At 39.1% G+C, this 26,105-nt stretch overlaps 1 protein-coding gene across 1 annotated transcript in view; it reads left to right on the forward strand.

Annotated features, from left to right (window-relative positions):
* Positions 1 to 1,351: 1,351 nt before the first annotated feature.
* ADGRG4 (adhesion G protein-coupled receptor G4) overlaps positions 1,352 to 26,105 on the forward strand; it is a 73,843-nt gene continuing 49,089 nt past the window's right edge. Inside the window, 4 exon segments of the mRNA XM_072955931.1 lie at positions 1,352 to 1,385; positions 2,813 to 3,427; positions 17,524 to 23,451; positions 24,582 to 24,676. Coding sequence (XP_072812032.1) covers positions 1,352 to 1,385; positions 2,813 to 3,427; positions 17,524 to 23,451; positions 24,582 to 24,676 — 6,672 coding nt within the window.

A 26,105-nucleotide genomic window follows, 5' to 3' on the forward strand; every position in this document is an offset into this window, starting at 1 on the left:
GAATGGCCACAAGTCATTTTTTTCTTTCTACCTACGGATCGATCTATGTATCCACCCATCTTTATTTTTCTGATTATAAATGTAAAACACAATTTATAAAAATGCAAATATCACTGAAATAAGTAACATAGAAATTAAAAATCCCCCCTCAATCTCAAACCTAGAGATACTCATTCTTAACTGTTTGGTGTGTTTTCTCCCAGATTTTTTTCCTAGTGTATGCTAACACACACATTTTTCTCTTACTTTTTAAATAGAGTAATACTATATTTATACTTATGTAACTCCCATTTAACATAATATTAAGCCTTGGAAATCTCCCCATGACAGATCTACCTTGTTTGTTTTACTATTCCATTGTATAGAGGTAACAATTAACTAGTCACTTATTGATAGACACACAGATTTTCCTGTTTTTTCTCAATTACAAACAATGCTGCAATAAATATCCTGTACTTACATCTTTGTACACATGTATATTTGCCTAGAATAAATTGATAGAAATGTAATTGCCAGGTCAAAAGCATATACACAATTATATACAATTAAAATTTTCATAGATATTGGCAAATTGGCCTTCAAAAAAAAAAGACTGTATTAATCGGTACTCCACCGGCAGTGTTTTAAAGTGACTTGTTTTGACACACATTACTCCATATAAAATAAACAACAAGGACCTACTGTATAGTACAGGGAACTATATTCAATTTCTTGTAATAACATTTAATGGAAAAGAATCTGAAAAGAAAATATATGTTTGTATATGTATAATTGAATCACTTTGCCTTGCACGTGAGACTTACATTCTAAATCAACTACACTTCAATAAAAAATTAAAAAAATAGAATGACTTGTTTCCCCATAGGCTTGCCAATGCTGGGTATTATCAGTCTAAAGTGTTATCATTCTAAAAGGTAAAAATGGTATCTTATTATCATTCCAATGTGTGTTTTAAAAACAGTGAGAAGCCATCTTTTTATATTTCTGATTTAGGAAGTTTCTTCTTCATGTCCTTTGACAACTGGTTTTATATTAGCATATTGCAGACGGTAGAGGCCCTTGTAGACTATGTGTGATTATGATACATTCTCTTTTAAGGGACAAATAAGCCCTGGAGATTAAAGCTCATCATAAAACCCATTCTTAAATGTTGTATATGATGTCATTTTGGAGGGCTGAACAGAAAAGCAATGTTAACCAACCATAATTGAGACTTGGGTTTCAGACCAATTATTGCCTTGTGAGATTAACTCTTGATTTATTAGCCACATGAATGATGATAAAATAATATAATCACAGAAGCCAAGGACAGAAATGAGCACTAGAAATAGCTCCCTGGCAGGTGGATGCTATGAGTTCTGGCACCTGGGTGCGTGTCTGTGCAGGTGAGTGTGTGTGTAGGCAGACACGTATTTGTTTGCTTTGGGAAGATGTTCAATGGAGGAATGGAGGGAGAGAATACTGTAGGGCTAGGGACTAGCTAGAAGCTTTCATTTGGGGACATCTCCCAGAAGCAGGGAAGTTGTCACTGCCTGTCAGCCTCTGTAGTGTGCGGTCAGTTTTACAGTGGCAGTCGCAACATTACACCCTTAATTCAGAGGAAGGTTGGCGTTCCATTCTGCCGTAAAGCTCTTTTTGGTCTGTCTTGGGTAGTGCTGGGACTAGAATTAGGCTGATTTTCGGCAATCCTCAGATATTTCTCTAGTGGCCTGTGTTGTGAGGTTTGCAATGGTGATAGTATCACAATTCATCCATAGATACCTATGAAACCAAGGGCACACTCAATTTAAATTTTCACAGACATTGCCAAATTGCCCACCAAAAGACTGTACCAATGGACGTGTCCTTCAGCAATGTTTTACAGCATACATCATCTCAATCTTCAAACAATCTCGTAAGGTCAGTAGGTAGGAGTGTTATTTGGCATAGATGAGAGAAGTGGCCCTTAGAACTGTGTATGTATATGATCCTGTAGCCCTGAAATCCCATTTTACTGAAGCAAAGGTTGAGGCATCAGGAGGTTATGTTACTTGCTCAAAGTTACCCACTTTTTGAGCGTCAGAGCCAGGATTCCAACCCAGGTTGTCTGACTCCAGGGCCAATGGTAACCAGGCCCATGGCCATCTTGAGCCTCTTAAAGCTACTACAGCCCCCTTAGTGAGGAAATGGAAGGAGGGAATCAGGATACACCCCGGCAGGGCTGTTGCTCCCAGTCCTGAATGCAAACAGAAGCCCCGCAGCTTCGCTGTTGTCCATCTTTCAGGCCCCTGTCAGTGCCTCAGTGAGAAGCAGTCTCCAGAGACAGAATAAATCAGGTAATTTGGCTCAGGAAAAGGCATTGGAGAAATAAATTGCTGTTGCACCGTGAATATAATAAGGCAGTTAGGTAGATGGAAATAGTCATCTTTTTATTATATGAATGAGGATCATGTGCAGCAAATTTTAAGTACAAGCTGCCTTTTCCTTGGTCTCCCCCCTACCCCCACCACTAACCACACACTTCTAACTGCCTCCCCAAACTGTTCAGTTGGTGTGTGCTCTGGGAACACTAAACTAACTTTTCATATTAGCCCAGGCAAAATATAAGTAGGAAGAAGCTCTTCTGCCTAAAAAAGGTCACATGTCAATGTCAAATAGAGATGATTTTTGTATATTTACTATTTTGGCTTACTTGTACCAGTATTGATTCATAATAATATTGTACAACCTGGATTTGACTATATGGCTAAAGAAGATGATAAAATTGATTTTTTTTTGTTACTGAAATTTCATTTGTTTTCTCTTTTCCCTTCCCTTCCCCAAACATGGGCAGACGCACTTTCACTAAAAGGAAAAAGGCTGGACTTTTATGGAGGAGCTGACACCTATGTAAGCCTGGCTACCACCATTCCTGAACTCAGTCGATTCACCGTGTGCATTGACCTGGTATTTGTGGGTGGCAAATCAAGTGGTTGGATGGCCTTCTCCTATATTACTAATAACACCTTTCTGGGTAGAGAAGACATAGACCTTGGACTTGCAGGAGACCATCAGCAGCTAATAGTGTACAACTTGGGCAAGACCTTTTACATCCATTACCAATTGACTCCATTTCAATGGCACACAATATGCTTGATATGGGATGGTGTGAAGGGCAGATTAGAGCTCTTCCTGAATAAAGAAAGGATACTGGTAATGAAGGATCAACCACAACACTTGACGCCTAATGGGACTCTGGTTCTAGGACATTTTCTCAAGAAAGGGGACAACCAGGTTAAAAGCATGGTTCCTAGGTTCACCAACAGTTTGTACTATTTTCAACTCTGGGACCACATCCTGGGAAATGAAGAGTTTATGAAGTGTTTGAGTGGAAACGTGGTTAGTTGGGAAGAAGATGTTTGGCTCGTCAACAAGATCATTCCAACTTTTGACGTGAGACTGCGCTGCTGTGAGTAACTTAAGAATTGTCTTCCTTAGCAAGGGTACTAGTGACTTGGTACTCTTCTGCTCACTACTCCAAATAACCCACTCCTAGACCCAGGCTCTGTCTTCCTCGGAGGGGCTCAAGGTTGCCACAGTTTTGTTGTCTACTTTTTAATATAGAGCAAATAGTACTTTCTGCCTTGTGTTTTGATATGATTTCAAACTTGTAGAAAAAATTGCAACAGGAAAAAGAAGCTCTGTATAGTCTTGCCCAGCTTCATTGACTGTGACATTTTCCCCACATGTTTTATCATTCTCCCTCTCTCTTTTTCTCTTTCCCTCTGCACACACACACACACACACATATTGTTTCTTAATAATTTGAGATTAAGTTGCAGACATAATGCCTCATTTCCCGTAAATATCTGTGTGTAATTTCCTAAGAAGAAGGACATTCTCTTCTATAACCACAGTACAGTTGTCAAAATCAGGAAATTTAACATTGATACAATACTAATATCTAATTCATAGTCCATATTCAAATTTAGCCAATTGTCTTAATAATTTCCCTTTTTCTCACTTGGTCCAAGAGCCAATTCAGGATCATGCATTGCATTTAGTTGTCTCTTTAGATTCTAATCTGGAAGGAATCCTTAGTCTTTCCTTGTCTTTCATGATGCCAGTTTGTTCCATTACCGGTGATGATAACTTTGATTACTTGATTCGATGATTGCTAGATTTCTCCGCTGCAGAGTTACTATTTTTTTCTTTGTAGTTTGGAATAGGTAATTTCCAGGGAGATATTTGGAGGCTGCGTCAATATCCTGTTTTTATGAAACTTTCACCCAGTAGTTTTACATCTATTGATGATTCTTGCCTCAATCACTTATTACTATGAAGCTTGCAAAATGATGATTTTTAAAACTCCATCATTTTTTCTACATTTATTAATTGGTATTCTATTGTAAGGAAGAGTGCTCTCTTCTTGCACATTTGCTTATTTATTCCTTCAGTTGTTTATGTGTTTCTATCAGCATAAACTCATTGATTCTTATTTTATTCAATGGGTTACAATCTGTTACTGTCATTTATTTTCATGCTCAAACTGGCCCAGATTTGGCCAGTGGGAGTCCTTCAATCTGGCTCTTGTGTCCTTTTGACACCTTCCAAGAATTTTTCGAGCCCTTCCTTACTTTCTAGCACAGCAAGATGTTATGGGCTCATCTTGTACTTTTCTCACTCAGCCCAAGAATCGGCCCAAGAATTTTACCAAAGAGCCACATTCCTCCTTTCAGTGGGGAATAGTATTTATAAACCTATTCATTTTTTTTTGAAAGCAATGATGATGTTGAAGAACTGTTTGGAATGGAATTCTTGTAAGAAAACTGGGTTTTGGAATTACACATGTAATCTCCTCCTCCTTTACAGTTTTTAGGAGGAAATACAAGATTGTTTTTCTCTCTGCAACCCCACTCTTCCCTCAAATCCAATTTTCTCCATCAGCAGCAGTCCTGAAGCCTGGGTAAAGTCAGTGATAATAGCATCGAGACAGGATTATTTTTCTCATTTTTGGAAATATTCACTTATTCTTGGAGGAATATTATTTACTGTTCTTATGGATTTGGGAAGTGGGTAGCAAGAGAATGGGGACTGCATCCACGCCTAATAGGTGTGCTTTCACCAACAGTCTGGATTCTGTTTGAGTTAATGGAAGAGGCACATTCAGGGGGTTTGGGGGTTTCTGTGTTTCTTTGAGACCAGAGTAATGCAAAGGAACAGGAAAGCTGCTCCTTTGAGTTACTACCTGAAGGTATTTGGTTTTTCTATTTTCTAAAGCCTTGAAAATAAAAGAGAAGAGTCCCAGCTGGCTCTGATTACAACACTGAACTAGGGACTAGTAGGTTAAGACTGGACCACTCACTCAAAGCAGTTTAAAGTAACTTTATCTTTGATCTAAGGAACCAGAAGTATGGCTCCATTAAATCCAAATGCTTAGCAGTTGTCTTTGAAAACCTAAACTGGCCAGTGAATTGCTGCGGCCTTTCCTACAACTTTGCTGGTAAATGGCTAAATTGAACTGATGTGTTAAAGTGTTAGACAACCTTCATTTATTTTGCCCTTTTGTACACTTTTTTTAGTTTAAATTTTTCTATTGAAGTATAGTTGCTATACAATAGCATATAAGTTACAGGTATACAATATAGTGGTTCACACCTTTTAGAGTTTATACTCCATTTATAATTATTATAAAATATTGGCTATATTATCCATGTTGTTTCTGTACACGTTTTAATGTACACTCTATCTTCTTGGTCTGATTAAATCCTGGTAGGCATAATATACAAATAATACATACAATACAACAAACAAGCAAAAGTACTGCCTAGCTCAGGGAGCTATATTGATACCTTGTAATAGCCTATAATGAAAAAGAATATGAAAAGTATTATCTATATCTATACATAACTGAATCACTGTGCTGTACACCAGAAATTAACACAACATTGTAAACTGACTATACTCCAATTAAAAAAAATCCAAACAAGTAAAAGAAAACACAACCTAAAATTACAGTCAGTAAAAGGAGTAGAGAATGTTATTTCTACTATTCGGGGTTTCTTCAAATGTTCTTTCCAAACCTTTGACCAGGGGTTTCTAACCTGAGGTCCAGAATGGCCTTGACGGGTGGGCAAAGCCCTTGAAATTGTCTGCACCATTCTAAAAATGCAAGGTGGATTTGTTTTTCCTGTGGAGAGTCTATAGTTTTCATCATATTCTAAAACAATATGATAATTGCTGCCTTTGACTAAGTTCTTGCCATTATCTCATTTTATAGATGAGGAAAGAGATGCTCTGATAGGTTCAGTAAATTGCTTAAGGTCACCCATCAAGTAAGTAGTGGAGCTGGGATTTGAAGAAGAATTTGTCCGGTTGCAAAGCTCATATTCTTTTCACCTACACCTTGCAGGATTACCCCAAGGGAGTCTGGAGTCCCCAAAAGGTTAGGAGCCACTATTCTAGAAGCTTCCTTTGAAGGGAATTGCTGCTGCTGATAACCCACCTGGGGAAATTAGGCTACCAGCTGTAGTCATTACCTGCTCACCACTGCACATCTCAGGATTTCCTCTGCCTCCATCTTGCTGTATGACCTCTGGGAAAAAGAAGGCAATTATATGAATAAATAGGAGGGCTTTCAACATGTCTAGCTTCAGCCTTTGCCTAATAAATTGGTATTTATGGTCCACAGAAGGATTATGACCTTTAAAAATAAATTTTAATGAGCATATTGCTAGGTTACAAATCTCAATAAATCTATTTACACATAAATTATATATTATGTATTTATATATTCATGAGAACAAAGTTTTTGGGGAACATTTGCTGAAAACCATGATCCCTACCTGAGTTTAATAAACAAGTATTCACTATGGATGGAGATGTCGCAGGCGTGTTTAAACGGACCAGTGATAAATAATAATAACAGCAAAGGTGCTAGTCATTAGTCATTTAGTTTTGGAGTAGTTTTCAAGCATCTTTTGTTTATTTTAAAAGGTTACAAATGGAATACACATGGTTGTGAATAAAATAAACTCAAACAGTACAAAAGTACATGACGTATAAAGTAAAACATGCCCTGCATCCTCTCCACAGAGGTGTTTTTTTTTTTTAGAATTTTTTCTTGTGGATTTATAATAAGTGTGTTTATGTATGCATGGGTATGTATGGGTATGTATAGTTAAAAAACAAAAATAATATACGCATATGTACATACGGTTCTACAATTTGATTTATTTTAACTTCCTATTATGATGGACATATTAGTACATTTATATCCACCTCATTGGTTTTTAAGGCTTCATATATATATCCATTGTATAGGTGTACTATGATTTATTTAACTAACTTACCATCAACGGGCATTTAAGTTGCTTCCAAATGTTTGCAGTTGCAAATAATTTTCTTGTACTCACATCTTGGTATAGGTGAGCTTGTAATTTCATAGAACACATTAAAAGTACAACTTCAAGAGAAAAGGATATAAGCTGGTATAATTTAAATTGATTTACCATTTTTGCTAGTGATTTTATTAATTTAACTATTCAGTAAAATGGATTTTTAATGTAAAAATAATAGACATGCATGGTCAAAATTTAAACAGTGCATAAAGATATACATGAAAAGTAAATGTTTCCTTTCTCTTCAATTCCTTATCCCAAGTACTTCTCCCTAAAAGCAATAATTGTTAACAATTTTTTATATATCCTTGCAGAAACAATTTAAAACTTGAGTTTGCATGTAAATATTCTTTTTCTTTTTCAAAGTTGGGATCATCATTATAGGCATAGTCCTCTGTCTCTTTTTTAATATTTAATAGTATATTTGGGAGATATTTCCATGTCAGAAATACAGAGCTATCTGATTATTTTCAGTGGACTTTGAAGGTGTTTCCAGGTTTTAGCTGTGACAAAAGACTAATGTATTTTTAAAAGGAATGGATGGTGACAGGAATTTCTTGAAGTGACTGTTAGGGACTGATCACAAGCTAAAATTCCTCTCTAGGTATGTTGAACATAATTTCCTAATCTCCGCTCAGACGCATGATCCTACAAAGAATTCATTCTGACTTGTGAAGACATGAAGACGAGTCTTTCTAAAGATTAAATTAAGTGAAATCACTCTTGGTTATACATTTGTGAAATTCCTTCTTGGAAAAGAGTGAAGTAATGTGAATTGAGTCCATCCTGCAAAATCAAAACAGAGGGTCCCTGTATGTGTGGAGCTATTGATTTGCTGAGATTTATTAATTGATCTAATGCTCCAGCTGCTTTGAATTACTTTATACACGAACCATTCTTAAAAATATGCAGAGATTGATTATACAGTTTATGTAATTCCTAAAGCCTTTGTCTGGCCCGCTACTAAGCCCTCTACTCAGTTGTCAGCTCTGATAAGAAAGGCTCCATCATGATGGGCTCTTGTAGGTAAAAGGCAATCTGATTTTGCCCCTGTACATCAATTCTCTGTACTATCCTCATTTTTCATCATGAAAGATAAGCAAGAGCTGTTTGTAGTTCCTTCAAAGCCCCTTATTTGTATTCTCCTGCACAGGGTGACACTCTCCTGTAGATTCAGAGATGGAAGCGCTAGCCTGTCTCTCTCCCAATCACAGGGTTCATTTTTCATGTCTTTGCCTGGAAACCGAATACAGACACCATTTAAGAAAAAAAATTTTTCTTGTCATCTTAAAGATGTTCATTTCATATTTTTTTCTACCCCACAGGCAGATGTGTCTCTGGCAGTTTCTGGTCACCAATATCTCTCACAAATCTAATAAACACACTATGAATTATACTTCCAGAGGTCGTGATTGAAAGAAAAACCAGATGCAAAATGTGGCTAGAAAAACGCAGAGATTTAATATGAGGTGATATACCCAAATCATAAGCAGAATTTGGTACCTTAGCAAATGTTCCACTTAATATTCTGTTGGCAGGTACATCTGCAACAAAACGCCTCATAAATATTCAGCTACTCTATACCTCTGTCCTCCAGCTCCCAATGGTTACAATAATACAATTTTGTCTAAAGTGAAGGAGCAAATGGCAATTAAGCCCACAGGCCCCTGTGGATTAGCATGGATTATCCCCACTTTATAGTACAGAAATAGTAACGTTCATGCAAATTATTTGTGCAAGTGATCACTTGTTCACAAATGGGAACACAACCAATGTGGCAAAACACGTTTGCAAGCCCTTCAAAGATGAAGGCCAGACGCCACGGCTTCTGTGGTCCCTTCAATACAAATGGATATTTAGTAATCGTTCAACTACCTGCACAGTGTGGGTTTTTGCATTTGCGTTTTTTAAGTGAAGTTTTTCTCCAGATAATTGTAGATTCACACGCAGTTGGCGATCCCTTGTATACTTTGCCCAGTTTCCCCCAATGGTAACATTTTGCAAAGCGATAGTGTAACAATCAGAATATTGATACGGATACAGATTTCTCTTATTCAGATTTCTCTAGTTTTACTTGTACTCACTTGTGTGTGTTAAGTTCTGTACAGTTTTGTCACCTGTGTAGGTCTGCATGTCCACCAACACAGTCAAGATACTGAATGGTTTCAACACCGCAAGGATCCGTCAGGTTGCACTTTAATAAACACACCCACTTCCCTCCCTCCCTTTCCCCCCACCTCTGCTTCCCATATCTCTGACCTTGGACAACTGTAACTAATCTGGCCTCTGTTTCTAAAATGTTGTCATCTCAAAAATGTTAGTAAATGGAATCCTACACTATGTAACCTTTTAGGATTGGCTTTTTTTTTTTCCACTCAGCATCATTCTCTGGAGAGTCATCCAGGTCGCTGTGTGTATCCATATTTCATTTCTTCCCGTTGTGAGTGGGATTCCATGGTGTGGATTTATCAATTTGTTTAGCCATTCACCTGTTAAAAGGTATCTGGACTGATTCTAGTTTTTGGCTATTACCTAAAAAACCCTGCTATGGACATTTGTGTACAAGTCTCTGTGTGAGTGTAAGTTTTCATTTCTCTGGGATAAATGCGCAAGTGTGCAATAGCTGGGCTTCATGGTAGTTGCACATTTAGTTTTATATAAAACTGTCTGACTCTTTTCCGAAGTGGCTGTACCATCTTATATTCCCACCAGCAATGTAGAAGTGATCCAGTTTCTCTGCATCCTCACCAGCATTGGGTGTTGTCACTATTTTTTAATTTCAGCCATTCTGGTAAGTGTATAGTGATGTTTCACTGTGGTTTTAATTTGCATTTCCCTGATGCCTAATAATGTTGAACATCTTTTCCTGTGATTATTTGGCATCTATGTAACCTCTTCAGTGAACTGTCTAGTCATGTTTTTTACCTATTTTTTTAAATTGGATTTTTTTCCCTCTGGAGTCTTGAGAGTTGTTTATATATTCTAGTCTTCTGTTGGACACATGTTTTGCAAATATTTTCTCCTAATCTGTAGATTACTCATTTATCCTTTTCATATGGGCTTTCACAGAGCAAAAGCCTTTAGTTTTTATGAAGTTCAATTTGTCAGTTTTTCTTTTTGTGGATCAAGCTTTTGGGATCAAGTCTAAGAATTCTTTGTTTAGCGTTAATTTTGTATCCTCCAACCTTACTGAACTCACTTTTAAGTTCCAGGAGGTATTTATTTTTAGGTTCCTAGGAATTTTCTACATGGACAATCACATGATCTGCAATGCCTTTTCTTTCTTTTTCTTTTCCTACTGGAATACCTCCAACATTCAGGGCTACGTTGAATAAGCTGACGTCCTTGCCTAGTTCCCAGTCTTAGTGGGAAGACATTCAGCCTTTCACCATGATGGTTGATGTTAGCTGTAGGTTTCTGGGTGATGTTCTTTATCAAGTTGATACAAATACCCTTCAGTCTTAACTTGCCAAGAGATATTTTTCATGAATGGATGTGGGATTTTGACAAATGATTTTTCTGTATCAACTGAACACGTTTGCTAGCAACTGTAATTAATTGCGAGACTTAGAGTTTGGAAGAATCTTTGATTCCTATGGATCCTGGTTAAAAAGCTACTGACTTGAGATCGGATTGCTTTTACTTGGGATATGAGCGATTAATCAAGGAATATTGTTTCAGGGCATGGCTGTAATTTGGGATCCCCACTGGCTTTCAGTGCCTCCCTCAGCTTGCAAGGGCGCCTTCGTGTTTTGGTTTAGCACCGTAATGCTCTCTTCTAAATTTTATGTCTCACTGTTTATTTCTTTATTTATTTTTGTCTTGTGGGGAGGTAATTAGGTTTGTTTACATACTTATTTATTTTAATAGATGTGCTGGGGATTGAACCCAGGACCTCATGCATGCTAAGCACGCACTCTACCATTGAGCTATACCCTCCCCCTATGTCTTACTATTTTGAGTGATTACTTTCTCTTGAGCTGTTCAGCATTCGCAGAACTTGACTTTCATTATCTGAGTTTGTTAATCTTTGGTTCTTTTAGGTAGAGTCTCTTCTTTCTTCGGGGTTTGCAGTGGCTTAGTGTAAATTGAGGGCATGCACTTATGGCTACTAGATGGGTACTAGATAATTGAAACACGAGCACCCACTGTCTTATTTCTTCTCTACATCGTTCACCGGTGGAAATCTCATCTTCTCAACACTGCACCTCTCTGGGCCTAATCTCTAAATAAGGGGAGGAAATACAGTCTTTAGGACAGTTCTAAAATTCTGTGATTTCATTAAGGAAGCCTTGAGTCTTTATCAATAAGGGTTTAGAGGGAAAACTTGAGATAGTAATCTCTCTGAGAAAAAACCTTTCATCTGAAAGATTCAATGGGAGGTTTGCTGAAATATACAAGTCCAGGCTTTAGGTAAAAATGAAAGTTGCGTTATTTCCTAAGAGGTATCTGGTACTGAGAAATGTCAGCTGCTTGGCAATTTTGTTCAACTCATTTTTTTTCTCTTTTTCTAAGTCTTGGGCTTCTTTTTGAGATGCTTACTGAAAGTGTTAATAACAATTAACAGCTATAGCTCATCGCTCTCTGGATAAAAATATCATGCCTAACTCCCATTCTCTGTATTCTAAAAGAGTTTCCCACTGCTTGTTATGGATTTGTCTAACAATGCTGTTTGAAAACTGCATCAAAGAAGATAACTTAGTCTTTTGTGGCATTTAGTGTTTTATTGTTTTCTTAAAAAGTGAATGCAGCTCAGTCATTAATTATTTGTAAGGGAATTAGAATTGTGAACTCTCTCTCAATAATTAGTGCATTCGTGGGAAGTGATTCAGGCCCCGGGATGCCACACTCCTCAAATGTGATACAAGTGACACTTTAACAGGTTTGCTAAGCCAGTTGGCTGTGGTAAAGCCATCTGCAAAAATGGAAACCAGGATCCTGAAATTCTCCTTTTACTTGTAGTTATGGACAAATTTGAAGGCAGAAAGCTTGAAAAATAAATATTTTGCTGCTGAAATATACTGGTTTCTTGATACAGCCTAACAGAATGTGAATCTCTGGTCATTGAAAAAAGTACTTTTTATATAACTTTGAGTTTTCTCTTTATAAATGTGTGTACTTTTGTCATCTCAGTTGCAGGTTTCTGACTGTCACTCATTCTACTTGCTAATGATCACAAAATCCCAAAGAATATCCCACAGACATCTCAGAATTCCTACATATGCAAATTAAAAGTAATTTTAATGCTCAAGACAGTGAAACAAGCTCGTAGATTGTCTACACCATAATTATTCCTGCACCATAGATATTATGCTTCCCAGGTAGATAAATTCAAAATGCTAATTTCCCAATTGTAAATATGCATGATTTCATTTTGGGCGATTTGAACTGGAGAAAAATTGTGACTCAGTCTTGAATTTTACTATGCACCATTTTCACTCGGATGTTCCACCCATCATTTCAAATTCCACTTTCCTAAGCCTGAACTGGATGTTTTTCTTCCAAGTGAGGCTGCCTTTCCAATTTTCCTATATCTATGAATATCAGCACTTTTCTCCAGGTGGCCCAAAAGCAAAAGTTGAGTTCTCTGAGATTTCTCTGTCTTCTTCATCTCTTATACATCTTTGTAACAGAACCTGTCCCCATGCTATTCTCATCTCATTCCAAGCCGTCATCATTTCCACTTGTTCAGTAAGCCTGTAAATATTTATTGGACATCTACCACGTGCCAGGCTCTGTGCTAGGCACTAGGGATACAATGGTGAATGAGCAAAGAAAGATGAGGTCCTTGTCCATACAGTGTAGTGAGGAAGACAGACATTAATAAGCACACACAAATGTAACACTGCAGCTGTGACAAGCACTATGAAGAAGGGGTATGTGATGTCAGAAGAGCCTAGAATAGATTGGTTTGACCTAGTTATGGAGGCAAAGGAAGGCAGTCTTCCCTGAAGAAGTGATGCATGAGCTGAGATCTGAAGGATAAACAGAAGTTAATCAGCTGAAGAAGGGTGGGAAGATCATTCTATGAGAGGTGACAACACGCACAGTGGTGTTGTAGTAAGAAAAAGAATGCCAAGTATTGGGGGAGTAAAACAGGGCTGATGGGCTGAAGGCCAGAAAACAAGGGAGAAACTTAGTACAAATTGAGCCTGGAGAGGTAGATAGGGACCAAACCATGCATAGCTTTATAGGCTCTGTTACTCTGTTAAGAAAGTTTTTTTTTTTAAATCCTATGAGTAATACAAAGCCACTAAAGGGAGCTGAGTTTGTGAAGGTGGTGTGTGAGATAAGATTGAATTTACATGTCAAAAAAAGATCATTCTGATTGCATTATGGAACAGGTTGGAGGGGCCCAAGAGCAGAGGCAGAATCTAGTTGGGAAGCTACTGTAGTACTCCAGGTGAGAGACTGATGATGGTTTGGTCAGAGCAGTAAGTGATAAAGATGAATTTGCAGCATCATGGATGGACCTAGAGATTATCATGGTAAGTGAAGTAAGTTAGACAGAGAAAGACAAATATCATATGATATCACTTATATGTGGAATCTTGAAAAAATGACACAAATGAACTTATTTACAAAACAGAAACAGACTCATAGACATAGAAAATGAAATTACGGTTACCAAAGGGGGAAGGAGGGAGGGATAAACGAGGAGTTTGAGATTTGCAGATACACGCTGCTATATATAAAAGAGACAAACAAGGTCCCACTGTATAGTACAGAAAACTATATTCAATAACTTGTAGTAACCTACGATGAAAAAGAATATTAAAAAGATTATATATAAAAATGTATAACTGAATCACTATGCCATACACCAGAAACTAACACAAGATTGTAAATCAACTATATTTCAATTAAAAATAAATAAATAAAATTTTCAAAAAGATGGAGAGAAACAAATGGAGTCAAGAGATATTTAGGAGATAAGATACACAGGACAAGATTATGGGTTGGCTATAGCAGGTGAAAGAACATGAAGGAGACAGAGGGAGAAGGTTTTGGCTTGCACAATAGAATGTATGATGGAACCATTCACAGAGGGAATACTGAAAGAGGACCCAGTTTAGAGAAAGTTCAAGTTGGGGCATACTGAGTTTGAGATGTTAATGAGATATCCAAGAGATGGTGTCAAGTGAGCAATAGGTTATATAAATGTGGAGCTCAGAATAGAGATCTTGTCTAGAGATAGAACTTAGAGATTTCTCTCTGTATAGGTGTAAACTGGAATCCAAGGCATGGAAAAACTATAGAGTGAGAAAAAAAGAGGTGCTAGGACCAAGCTTTGGGGATCCCTAATATTTAATGACCAGTTGAAACAGGATGTGTCTGCAAAGGCAATAACCAGAAAGAGTGGCCAGAGAAGTAGGAGAAAAACCAAGAGTGCATTACATCATGGAAGTCAACTAAAAGAGCATTTTAAGAAGGAGGGAGTGATCAACATTAACAAAAGCTGTTGGAAGGTCAAGTAAGCTGAGGACTGAAAAAGTATGCATAGTATTTATCTACATGGAGGCTATTGGTGGCCTTAGTGAATGCTGTTCAGTTGAATGATGATGGCAGAAGACTGATTCCTGTGAGCTAAAGAATGGGTCAGAGGAGCATGGAGACAGCCATTATAGATAAACTTTCTTTAAAGAAGTTTGGGTGTGATGGGAAGGAGAGTCATAGGGCAGTACCGCAAAGGGATGTAAGGTTTTAATTTTTTATTTCAAGAGACTGGAATATGTTTTAAATCAGGAGGGAAAAGCTCCTTAGGGAAAGGAGGGATGACGGTTGGTGTGAGCTTTCTGAGACGGTAGCACAGCTAAGTTGCTATCTGATGACTTCCATTGTTTTTTCCTATGAAGTCAGAGGTATGGCTACTTGACAAAGATGAGAGGGTAAAGTTTGAGAGTGGGGAAGATTTTCAATACTTATTGCAGAGTGTAGAGGCATACATTGACCAGATAAAAGTAGTAGGCTGGATGAGGAGTGTGAAAAGCTTCTTTGAAGTTTGGTGATCATGAATTTATAGAAACAGTAATTCATCCTCCTGTGTGACTGTGGCGGCTCTAATGCAGATATGGAGGCAATGGATCGTTGGGTTAGCCTACAGTTGGTGGGACTGCGGTTGGGGAGAGGACTTTATCAGTGCCTTAAAGAGTCTCCTTGCCTTCGGTTTCTTCCCATCCCTACCCATCATGTACACTGCCACAAAATTCATTTCCTTTAAAGACTACTTTTTATCAACTCATTCTCCTTGCTCAAGAATTTACATCTTTCCAAATGGTGTAGTCGTTAAGAGCATAGATGATAGATCTTGGTCTGAAATTCGAGTGTGAATTTGAGCAATTCATGTAAAGTTTCTGACAGTTTCTTCAACTCTAAAATGTAGGTAATTGTAATATTTACCTTATAAAGTTGTTAGGTGCATTAAGTGAGATAGCAAATTGCATAGTTCTTGGCTTGTAGTAAGTACAGGCAAGCTGCTGTTTTGTCTTCTCTTAGCTGTCTCTCCGCCCTTCCCTTCAGGTCTCATCCTAGTTGGACGTTCTTTCTCACCCTTATCCAACAGAGTCCCTCCCACCTAGACTGTTTCACAACCTCCATTATTCATTGCTACATGTGCTTGCCTTCTGTACCCAAACTCCATCATTTCTCAAAAAGCCTAAGTCTTCTAAGAGAAAGCTTCCTCATTAGCTTGAAGCCAGTGCACTGATCTCCGATGATACTTTAGAGACGTGTGAAACCTGAGTATATTCCATTATTCACTTTATTATAAACTATATTATTTTATTGTGTTTTTATTGTTTAAAAAATATTATGTTATATTTTGTCTAAAAATATTTCAATAATGTAAGACTTTTCCAGTAAGCATGTGAGCTCTTTAAAGGAAGAAATCATGCCATAAACTATGCAGTTCTCACAGGACCTAGAATAGAAGTCACAATATTTGTTACATTTAATTGGACTTGAATTGAGACATGAGCTAGGCTCCAGTAGTCTTCAAAGTGGGGTGCACAATTCTAGGGGTACTCAGACAATACATTAGAGTGCAAGGAGAAAATATTGTGAAACTTCTATTTATATTTATTTTTTATCATGTTATTTTGCCATTTATATTTTGTGTATATTTATAATGTACATAACATAAATTTATTATATATATTTGTATACGTTATTGATAAATGTATATACATCAATGGCATATGTTTAAGAAATTTTAATCTTAAGGTTCCAGATCAAAACATTTTCGATTGATAGTATTGAGACGAGTGATAGAGATTTGACAACAGGTAATCATTTTTGAGCACTTACTGTGTGCCAGATGCTATGCTAAGTGTTTTACATGCATTAAGTCAATGCTCCAAACAATTTTCTAAGGTCTGTGTTATTATCTCATATTACAGAGGAGGAAATTGCTGCACAGTGAGGTTAAGTAACTAGTCCAAGATTACATAATGAATAAGTGAGTGAGCCAGGATTTAAAAATACATCTATTTGAATCCAAAGCTGGTCCTCTTTTTTGGAAGATTTTAATTACACAATCCAATTTCTGGAATAGATATAGAACTCTTCAACTTACCTAGTTCTTCTTAAGTTAGTTTTGATAAATTGTGGCTTTCAAGAAATCGGTTCATTTTCCAAAGTTAGTCCTCCTAATCAGTGTACTACTCTAGCATGCACCCCTCTTTTAGGAGTGCCCATATTTTTTAGTGGAGACATTATGGAATGGATGTCCTACTTGTTACTTAACCAGGACATTATGAGAACCATATATAGATTTTGGAAAGTGGAATATCATCTTAAGAAAAGCTAAGTACAGTTGACCCTTGAACAAAGCGAGGGTAAGGAAAGTCAACTCTCCTGACCAGTGAAAACCCCAACACAATTTGTATCTGTGGTTTCTCCATATTTACTCTTCTATATCCAAGGATTCAACCAACAGTGGATTTAGCACTGTAGTACTTACTATTGAAAAAAATCTGTGTATAACTGGACCCACACGATTCAAACCCTGTTATTCAAGGGTCAACTGTAATCACATGATTTGATTTATATCTGATACTTCTTTCCTTTTAAAAATATGAAAAAAAATTATAGAGCTCTTCCTTAAAGAATTGTCTCCGACCTCTAAAGTTGAATCCAAAATAACACATGCTTGGTAATTTTTCAGTTGTTTATGAAAATATAACAATTCAAGAAACAAGTACAACTCTTTCGCAACAAATAGATTTGACAACTCCATCCCAAGTTACTGAACTAAAACTGCAAAAGACTGTCTATTTTTCCACAATGACGTCTAAAAGCATGCCTGTATTTGCAACCGATTATACAACTAGATCGTATTCCAATACAATATCTCCACCTCTGGAAACAATGACTACACCAAATTCTTTAAAGACACCCATAGCTGAGACAGCTACATTTGCAGCAGACATTTTGCCTACTTCAGCAGCCATTGCTTTGTCTACCAAGAGTACTTCCATTGGCCCTACTACCAATTCTGCGAAAATAACTAAATCCACATCTTCAGAGAGCACAAGGACAACAAGAATGGCTGAATCCGTTACTACTGAGACCTTTCATCCAACTGTAGCTACTAATTTCCTGTACACATCTGAATTTACCAAGAATTCAACTGTATCCAAAACTTCAGTAACTGGATCTCAGTCGGCTGTTATGAGGACAACATCTTTATTCTCATCTATTGAGTCCACATCCATGCCTACAACATCTCGGCCCAAACACAAATCCACAGGTATTGGGGCATCTACAGCTTCTGGAAGTGTACCTTGGTGCACCGTGAAACAGACCTCAGCTACAACTACTCACATTGGGACTGCATCAACACTGCCACCTGAGTCTGTGCTCATCTCTACAGCCACTCCAGTGGATTCTGTATTTCCTGGAAATCAGACAGCATCTATGTTGGCAACAACTGATATGGAAATACCCTTTACAGTTTTTCCTACTAAGTCTATTGAGATGACACCTGCGTTAAGAACAGCTGAAACAAAATCGACATCTATAAATTTCCAGGATGTCTCTTCACCCAGAGTGGAAGATACAGTATCTACCTCCACGCCAAAAGAGGCCTCTTCTATAGCCCTTTCTTTCAGGACATGGTCTCCATTCACCAGAGCTCAGAGTGTACAGACAGTTATTGATGCTGAGACTACACACACAGCCTTGACTCCTGGAGTCACACTTGCACCTATGGTGGCCCAAACTATGCTTTCCCCCACAATCACTGGGCCAGTATACACCCAGAATACACCCACAGGTGGTGAGACCATGCTTCCTTTGATTTCCACTGAATCAGCTTCCACATCCAAGGCATTTCAGTCTGGTCCCACATCAATAACTGATGAAGATGACCATCTACCTTCTACCAATGAGATCACTTGGACTTCCAGGCCGGACCAGACCCTGTTGACATCAGCATTCCATGGGAGTACTTCTAATACAGAACATGCATCCACAAATACTAATACTATCATCCCACCAGAAACATCCACAGAGAATGAGGCTACCACTACCACTGATGCTACCACAGACAGACATACAACAGTTCTATCCAATTTGACATCTCCAAGGTTTGCTAACTTCTCCACAGTTACTGGAACCACAACTGTAACCAAACTGCCTGAGTGTAAACTTACCACTTTACTACTAAAAACCACTCCTACGTCCACAGTAGCTGAAAATGAACTTCTTTCAACACCAAGGGAGACAGTTGTTCTGCCAGTAGATATAGTATCTACCCTTGCTGACATTGAACCGAATTTTTCTACTGAGGAGAGTGCTTCTGAGAACACACAAACAGAGACAAATGGTATAATTGCATTTGGAGAGACAACAGACCCTGTACCAGAGTCTGCAACAACAGAAAGATTCAAGACTCCTGTGACAAGGGAAGAAACAACTTCCCACTATCTTACGGGAAAATTGACTCCAGCAGCTACAACCGAGGTTTCTCCATTTGCAACAATGCTGGAAGCAACAGATGAATCTGTTTCCCCTTTTCTTGAGCTGACTGCTCGGTTGGATAACAAAACTGCAACTACTGAGGTGAGAGGAAGTTGGTTTTCTACAAAATTGGTAAAAACCACACCTAAGAGTTCATACAATGGAACTACAGAAATCTTTAATTCCACCCACATCTACACAGCAAACTGGACTTCAGAGACTCTACCCAAGGGGAATCCAACTCCATCTCCCACTTCTGGGAGCACACAGTCACTTCCCAAACCCCTGGATGCTTCCACCACACTGGGGACGAGTTATGTCACTATCCCTACAGACAGGACAGCTGTGTCCTTGTCTGCTGGATCCTTCCCTCCACAGCCTGCAGCTAGCCATTCCTCAGCACCCCTTGTGCCTAGTACCCATATGTTCTCCCTGCCAGTTCATGTCTCTGCTGTTGCCTCTATGGTGGTGTCTGAGGAGACTAAGGCTGTCACGCCTGAGCCTTCTACACTGGCCAGGGCTTCCTCCACATCTCTGCCCTCAGATGTCTCAACTGTGTCATCAGCTGTGGTGACCACAGCATCGGTGCCACCATTGGATCAGACTGCTTCCACCACCAGCGACACCATACCTACCCACAGAGACTCTCTTCACACGGCTTCAGAGGCCACAGTGATCTCTGTCAGGATGACACCCACACCAGTGCCCTCTCTGACAGAGACTCTCATCCCCTCGCTGAGACCTCCCACTCCTGTGGCAACTAAGGCTGAGACCACCCTTCTCTCCACCTCAGCTGACACAGTAACCCCTTCCAGACCAATACTTGCCTGCTCTAAATCTCCGCCTGACAACACTCCTGTGGTGTCCTCCACTCATGTGACCTCAAGTCTGTCTACACCATTAGCAACCCAACCCATATCTCAAGCAGAGGAGACTTCTACCCATGCTCTGAGCTTTCCATATACTTTCAGTGGTAGTGGAGATGCTGGCTTGGCTACTGGCACCACAGAAACTTCTGTTGTTGATGAGACCGTGCCCTCACACATCTCTGCCAACAAGCTTATTACTTCAGGAGATGGGTACATCTCTCAACCTTCCACACGTCTTGTAAACACACGGGTCCCCACCCTATTAGTGACTGACGATTCTACCTTATCCTCTAGCAAAGAGCAGATGACCACCTTCCTGGGAAAGACCCCTAGAACTCCAAAGATGACAGACATGCCCCCACCAAGTAATCTTTTTATTTCAGTCTTCCACACTACATCATCCTTAGAAATGACAGATACAGGATTTTCTGAGACCACAGAAGTTTCCAGTCATCAAGCACATTCACATTCAGGGATTCCATTTGTGACTCCACCTAACAGGAGTTCGGCTTCATCTCCCACTTCTGGGGGTACACAGACTATACCTACCTCGACTTCAAGGAACACAGTAGATGTCCACGTTTCAGAAATGTCTACTGGTCTTGGGAAAACAGCTCTCCCTACACAATCTCTGACAATCACCTCACTTTTGTCTCCTGAAAAAGAAAGCCTGAGTGTCCCTTCAGTATATATCCCCAGGACTGAAGAAACAATAGTAAGCCCCACCCCTGTGACCCACCCTTTCTCACACCGCCAGGATACTTCATTTGTAGAGCCTGTAACTTCCAGGACCACCAGAATATCAAATTCTATAAACATCAACGCAACTCGTTCACACTTGCTTTCACCTAGGACACAAGCTGATGTGTCTTCGGTTGCCTCTTTCATTTCTGAAAGCACACAGACCTCCCCCCAGTCCCTGTCTCTTTCCACAGCTCGGCTCTCTAGTGCCAGTCCCACAGCTAGCTGCCCTGACAGGGTCGCTACTGCCCTTTCCACTCCGAATGTACCCGCAGCTCTCCGTGGGGGAAGCTCTATGGCAACGTCCATTCGTATCTACCAGATGTCCCCACTGCCGGTTCATGTCACTGCCTTCACCTCTAAAAGAGTTTCGGACACTCCCGCAGCACCAACAACTAAATCTTGCGAAACAGCACACCCGGATTGTTGGAAAAGTTCCTCTGCAGTCACTTCTGGGCCTATGTCTGAGATGTCCTCAGTGTCAGTTCATGCCTCTTCTCTCTCACCTCCAGCTGTTTCTTCTGATGCTTCCACAATGGTTGGATCGTTTTATACTTTATTGTCTGCAATTACCCCTAGGACTTCCAGGACCACACAAACATCGGCATTGGATGTCACACCTGGGACATATGCTGGACCTACTTTAAAAACCACAGTGGTTTCCTCTGCTTTCACTTCCTCAGAAATAACAGAGGTGTCCTCCAGGATCACACCTACATCCTTTTCCTCCTCGACAGAGCCAGCTTTTCCCTCTGTGAAAACCATTCCAACCACTATTATGGCTGAGATAGTGACTCCATTCATAGGCACCACTGCCTCCTCTCTACTCAGTTCTAAGAACACTGAAGCTATTTCTTCCATTCCAAAGACCACATTTTCACCATTTCTATCAACAACCCAACAATTACCCCAAGGAGATGAGGCTACCACTCTGGGCATATTATCTGGGATTTCTAACAGCTCTCTAGCTACTGTGAACAATGGTAAAGTGACAGCTCTTACAAATACTTATTCCAGGCCTGTTGACTCTGAAAGTGTGCTTTCATCTACTCCTTCAGAAAATCTCCATACTTCCTTGAATATTCAGGTTTCTCCATCTTTGACTAGCTTTAAGAGCACTCCTGGACCCACAAAAAGTGTAAAAGCCACCATTTACCTTTCTTCGAATACGGAAAAGACGACTTCTTTGTCAGAAAATACTTCAACGGCTGAACTAACAAAAGGTGCCATGTCTGTGAACACACCTGTTTCATACCCTCCATGGATTCCATCCAGTACAACTCCACCCTCTTTGACGTCGCTTCTTTTTTCACCTCATAGTCCTGAAGCTGAGTTCTCCTCTCCAAAGACTTCCCTTCCTCCTACATCTCAAATGGTTGAATTTCCAGTTCTGGGAACAAGAACCTCATCTAGTAACACCCAGCTTCTGCTTACGACTTCCTGGAACACACCTACAGCTCAATTTTCAATTTCCACCACTACTCATATCCCAACACCTAGCAAGATGGAAACAGAAAGTTCTTACCTTGTTCCAGAGACTTTGTCAACTCTCACAGCCTCTCAGACTGGTCTTGTGTCTGGAGATGTTATGGCAATGTCAGCAGTTTCCACAACAGGAATTCTTCCTACCTTGGGGGTGTCTGAGAGCCCTTCATTGTCAATATCTTCAAGATCTATCCTTACTACTTTGGCTGACATTAAGCACACATTCGAGAAGACAACCACATCTGTAACTCCTGGGACAACGCTCCCATCACATCCTTCTGGTGCTCCTTCAGGATCTATAATTTCAAAGGTTACTACTTCACCTATGCTGACTTGGATCTTATCTAGTCTCCCTTCAGGTTCCCCTCTGGCAACTATGTCAAATGCTCCTCACATGATAACTTCCTCTACTGAAGAGGTGCCAAAATCCACAGTTCCGACTTCTGACATAACACCAACACACCCGTTCACTAACATTACAATACTACCCTTTGCTGGTTCAAGTGCCATACCCACCAAAACTATCCCTACACCTGTAGTGGGCAGTCTCACTACTGGCTTCCCAACTTCTTTCCCTATGTCTATAAAAATCACAGATGACAGTGCATACATTTCCAAGTCCCCCGAAGAATTTTCCAGAATCACTGTGACTGCTGACTCCAGGACTGTGTCTCAACCTCTATTCTTTAGCAGAATGAGTAAGTCACCTCCTACAATTGACTACACCCTATCTATTGGTTCCATGCTTCTCCCTAGCTCTACAGCAACGTCTGCATGGAGCAGAATCCCAGCGGCATCAGCATCCCCTAATTTAGTTCTTCCTAAGCCCACACAGGACTCCCTTCTAAACACAGCTGCCATGACATCCACTGCTCCTGGAGCCTCATTTCCACTTATACCCACTGGAGTAACACATCCTTCTACAGCAACTGTGTCTTCACTACCCTTTTCGTCTTTTGAGACAACCTGGCTGGACTCCACACCTTCCTTTTTATCTACGGAAACTTTGACTTCACCTATTGCCGCTATGTCCAAAGGTATGTTCCACGATGTGTGTGGCATAACAGAATGCGTGCATAATGGGACATGTGTTCTCCAAGATAGCCAGTTCTCTGACAGCAGAAAGGGAAAAAGAAGGTACAGGTGTTTCCAATCTTCAGACAGTGGGTACCTTGTCCAAAGATAGAATTCTCTAGCCGTGTTGCTTACCTTTGCTTTATTGAAATGTAATGCAAATGTACCTTTTCACTCAGTATGACATTTCTAAGCCTTCTTTCTTTCTTTCTTTTTTGCAGGTGGGGAGGTAATTAGGTTTGTTTGTTTGTTTGTTTGTTTGTTTATTCAATGGAGGTACTGGGGATTAAACCCAGGACCTTGTGCATGCTAAGCATACGCTCTACCACTTGAGCTATACCCTCCTCCCCAAGCCTCCTTTCCATCCTTTTCTTCCTGATGCTCTCACTCTGACTCTGCCAATGTGAACATGGATCAGGACCCTCATCCCCTTCCCTATAAGAGGATTATATGCCCTTACATCTGACATGTTGACCACATACCAGAATACACCGAAAAGTATTCTAGTTTGCTATTTTTGAATTCCTTTCATGTAGGTCCAGTCTCTACCTCCAGCTGGCTCCAAATGCTCATCTGTGGCCAAGGAGTATTTGGCTTCCAAATTATTCAAATATGGGATAGATACTCATTCAACTTTTAATATTCCAAAGTTGAAATTTGATAGTACAGATAAGAGAAAGAAGGAAATAAAGAAAACCCCAAAATAATAAAGAAGGACACAGGAAGAAATGAATATTTTCTCAGTACAAATGAACTTGTGAGATAATGTTCAGCTTGGCCATTAAATGGACTGGAAGTCTGTTGGCCAATGAAAACCAACATTTGGGGGATTTGTAGATTGTCTATCAATTGTGTAGAAGTCAGGGAACAGCCCAAATAATTAAAGCAAAAATCCGATGGTACATCCTGGTTTGCTTTTTGTATATGGACCTGAAGGTACTGGTTCTTGAGCCTGGACCTAAATTAAACAAAGTTTAAGAATGAGACTTCATTATTTGGTTTCTTCAAACTGAAGAGCATTTTAACCAAACTTACAGAAATTAAATTTCTTGAACTAAATCGATGAAATTAATCTCCTTATTTTTAATTGCAGTTTCCTTCTACAATACTGAAATGAGCTTGTCTGTCTTTGATGAAAAGCCAAGGATCCTTATCACTGATGTTGTAAAGGAATTTGCAGAAAATTGGGTAAAATAATCTTTTGAATATTTATGGTACATATAAAATATGTGAAAAAATATATATTAAAGACCAAGTAGATTAAAACTAGGCTGCACTTTTCTCTACCCATAATACATTTCACAGAAAATTGGTTCTGATTCTTTTTGTTGCTGCAAATCTATCTAATCTGTAAGCGACCCCATGAGGATGTATGCAGTCTCTCTTTCATAGTGCCAATGCTGAAAGCTCTTATGGGATGTTATTATTTTAATTTGTTTAAAACTGTACATTTCCTTGCACCGACACAAATTCTGGGTCTTTGCCAAATTTCCCTTATTTGGGGGATGTAGGAGAGCAGTGATAACATAGTCTATGCCATAGTACTTAAATATTTTTGTTTTCTGCATTTTCATTTCTTTTCTCTCCTACACAATAAATGTTTTATTTATTTTTACATTTTTCTAATAATAAGAGCAATACCTACTGTCTGTAAAAGAATTCAGATGCTGAAAACTGAAACCCAGAAAGTAAATGTCCTTTCTGTTATCCCTTCTTGTATTAATTCCTCTTAACAGTCTGCAGTATATTCTTTCCGATTTTTTTCTATATATATAATAGCATTGATGCATGTATTTTTTTTACAAAAATAATTGAGCTCATACTAAGTACGCTATTCCGCAACTTGCTTTCTTTTCACTTAACCATGCATCTTTAAGCGTATTCATGCTGATAAATATAAATCTACGTCATATAGATTAACAAATGTGTAGGAGGTCACTAGATGGTTGTAATGTAGTATTTCTTTTTTATTAAAAAATTTTATTGAGTTATAGTCAGTTTACAATGTTTTGTCAACCCTTGGTGTCAGCATGATCCTTCAGCCTGTGTTTCTTTTAATCCAAATATCCTTTGGTGAACATTCGGGTTGTTTCTATTTTTTTCTCTATTTGAAAACAAAGCTGACAGTAATGCCGTTGCAATAAATTTGGGGGACGCTTAAGTATTTCTATAGGATAAATCCTAGAACTGAAATTGCTGGCTCAAAGGACATGAATATCTCACATTTTAATAGCTATCACTAAGTGGCCTCCCAGATAGGTGATACCAACTTGCATGCGCACCAACAGTAAATGATGTCTGTTTCCCTCCTCCCCATCAGCATTTATTTTCAAATGTATACAGCATGATTATAAGTGCTTGAGAATGGATGGGTATATTCATCCACTAGGCCTACCATAACAAAATAGGATGCATTGGGTGGTTTAAACAACAGACATTTATTCTCTTACCATTCTGGAGGTTGGAAGTCCAAGATCAAGGTGCTAGCAGGGTTGGTTTCTGGTGAGGCCTCTGTCTTTGGCTTGCAGATCGCCACCTTCTTGTGTCCTCACACATGGCCTTTTCTGTGTGTGTGCACACAAAGAGAGCAATCTCTGGTGTCTCTTCCTCTTTTTTG

This window comes from Vicugna pacos, chromosome X (genome assembly GCF_048564905.1).
Source record: "Vicugna pacos chromosome X, VicPac4, whole genome shotgun sequence".
NCBI lineage: Eukaryota > Metazoa > Chordata > Mammalia > Artiodactyla > Camelidae > Vicugna > Vicugna pacos.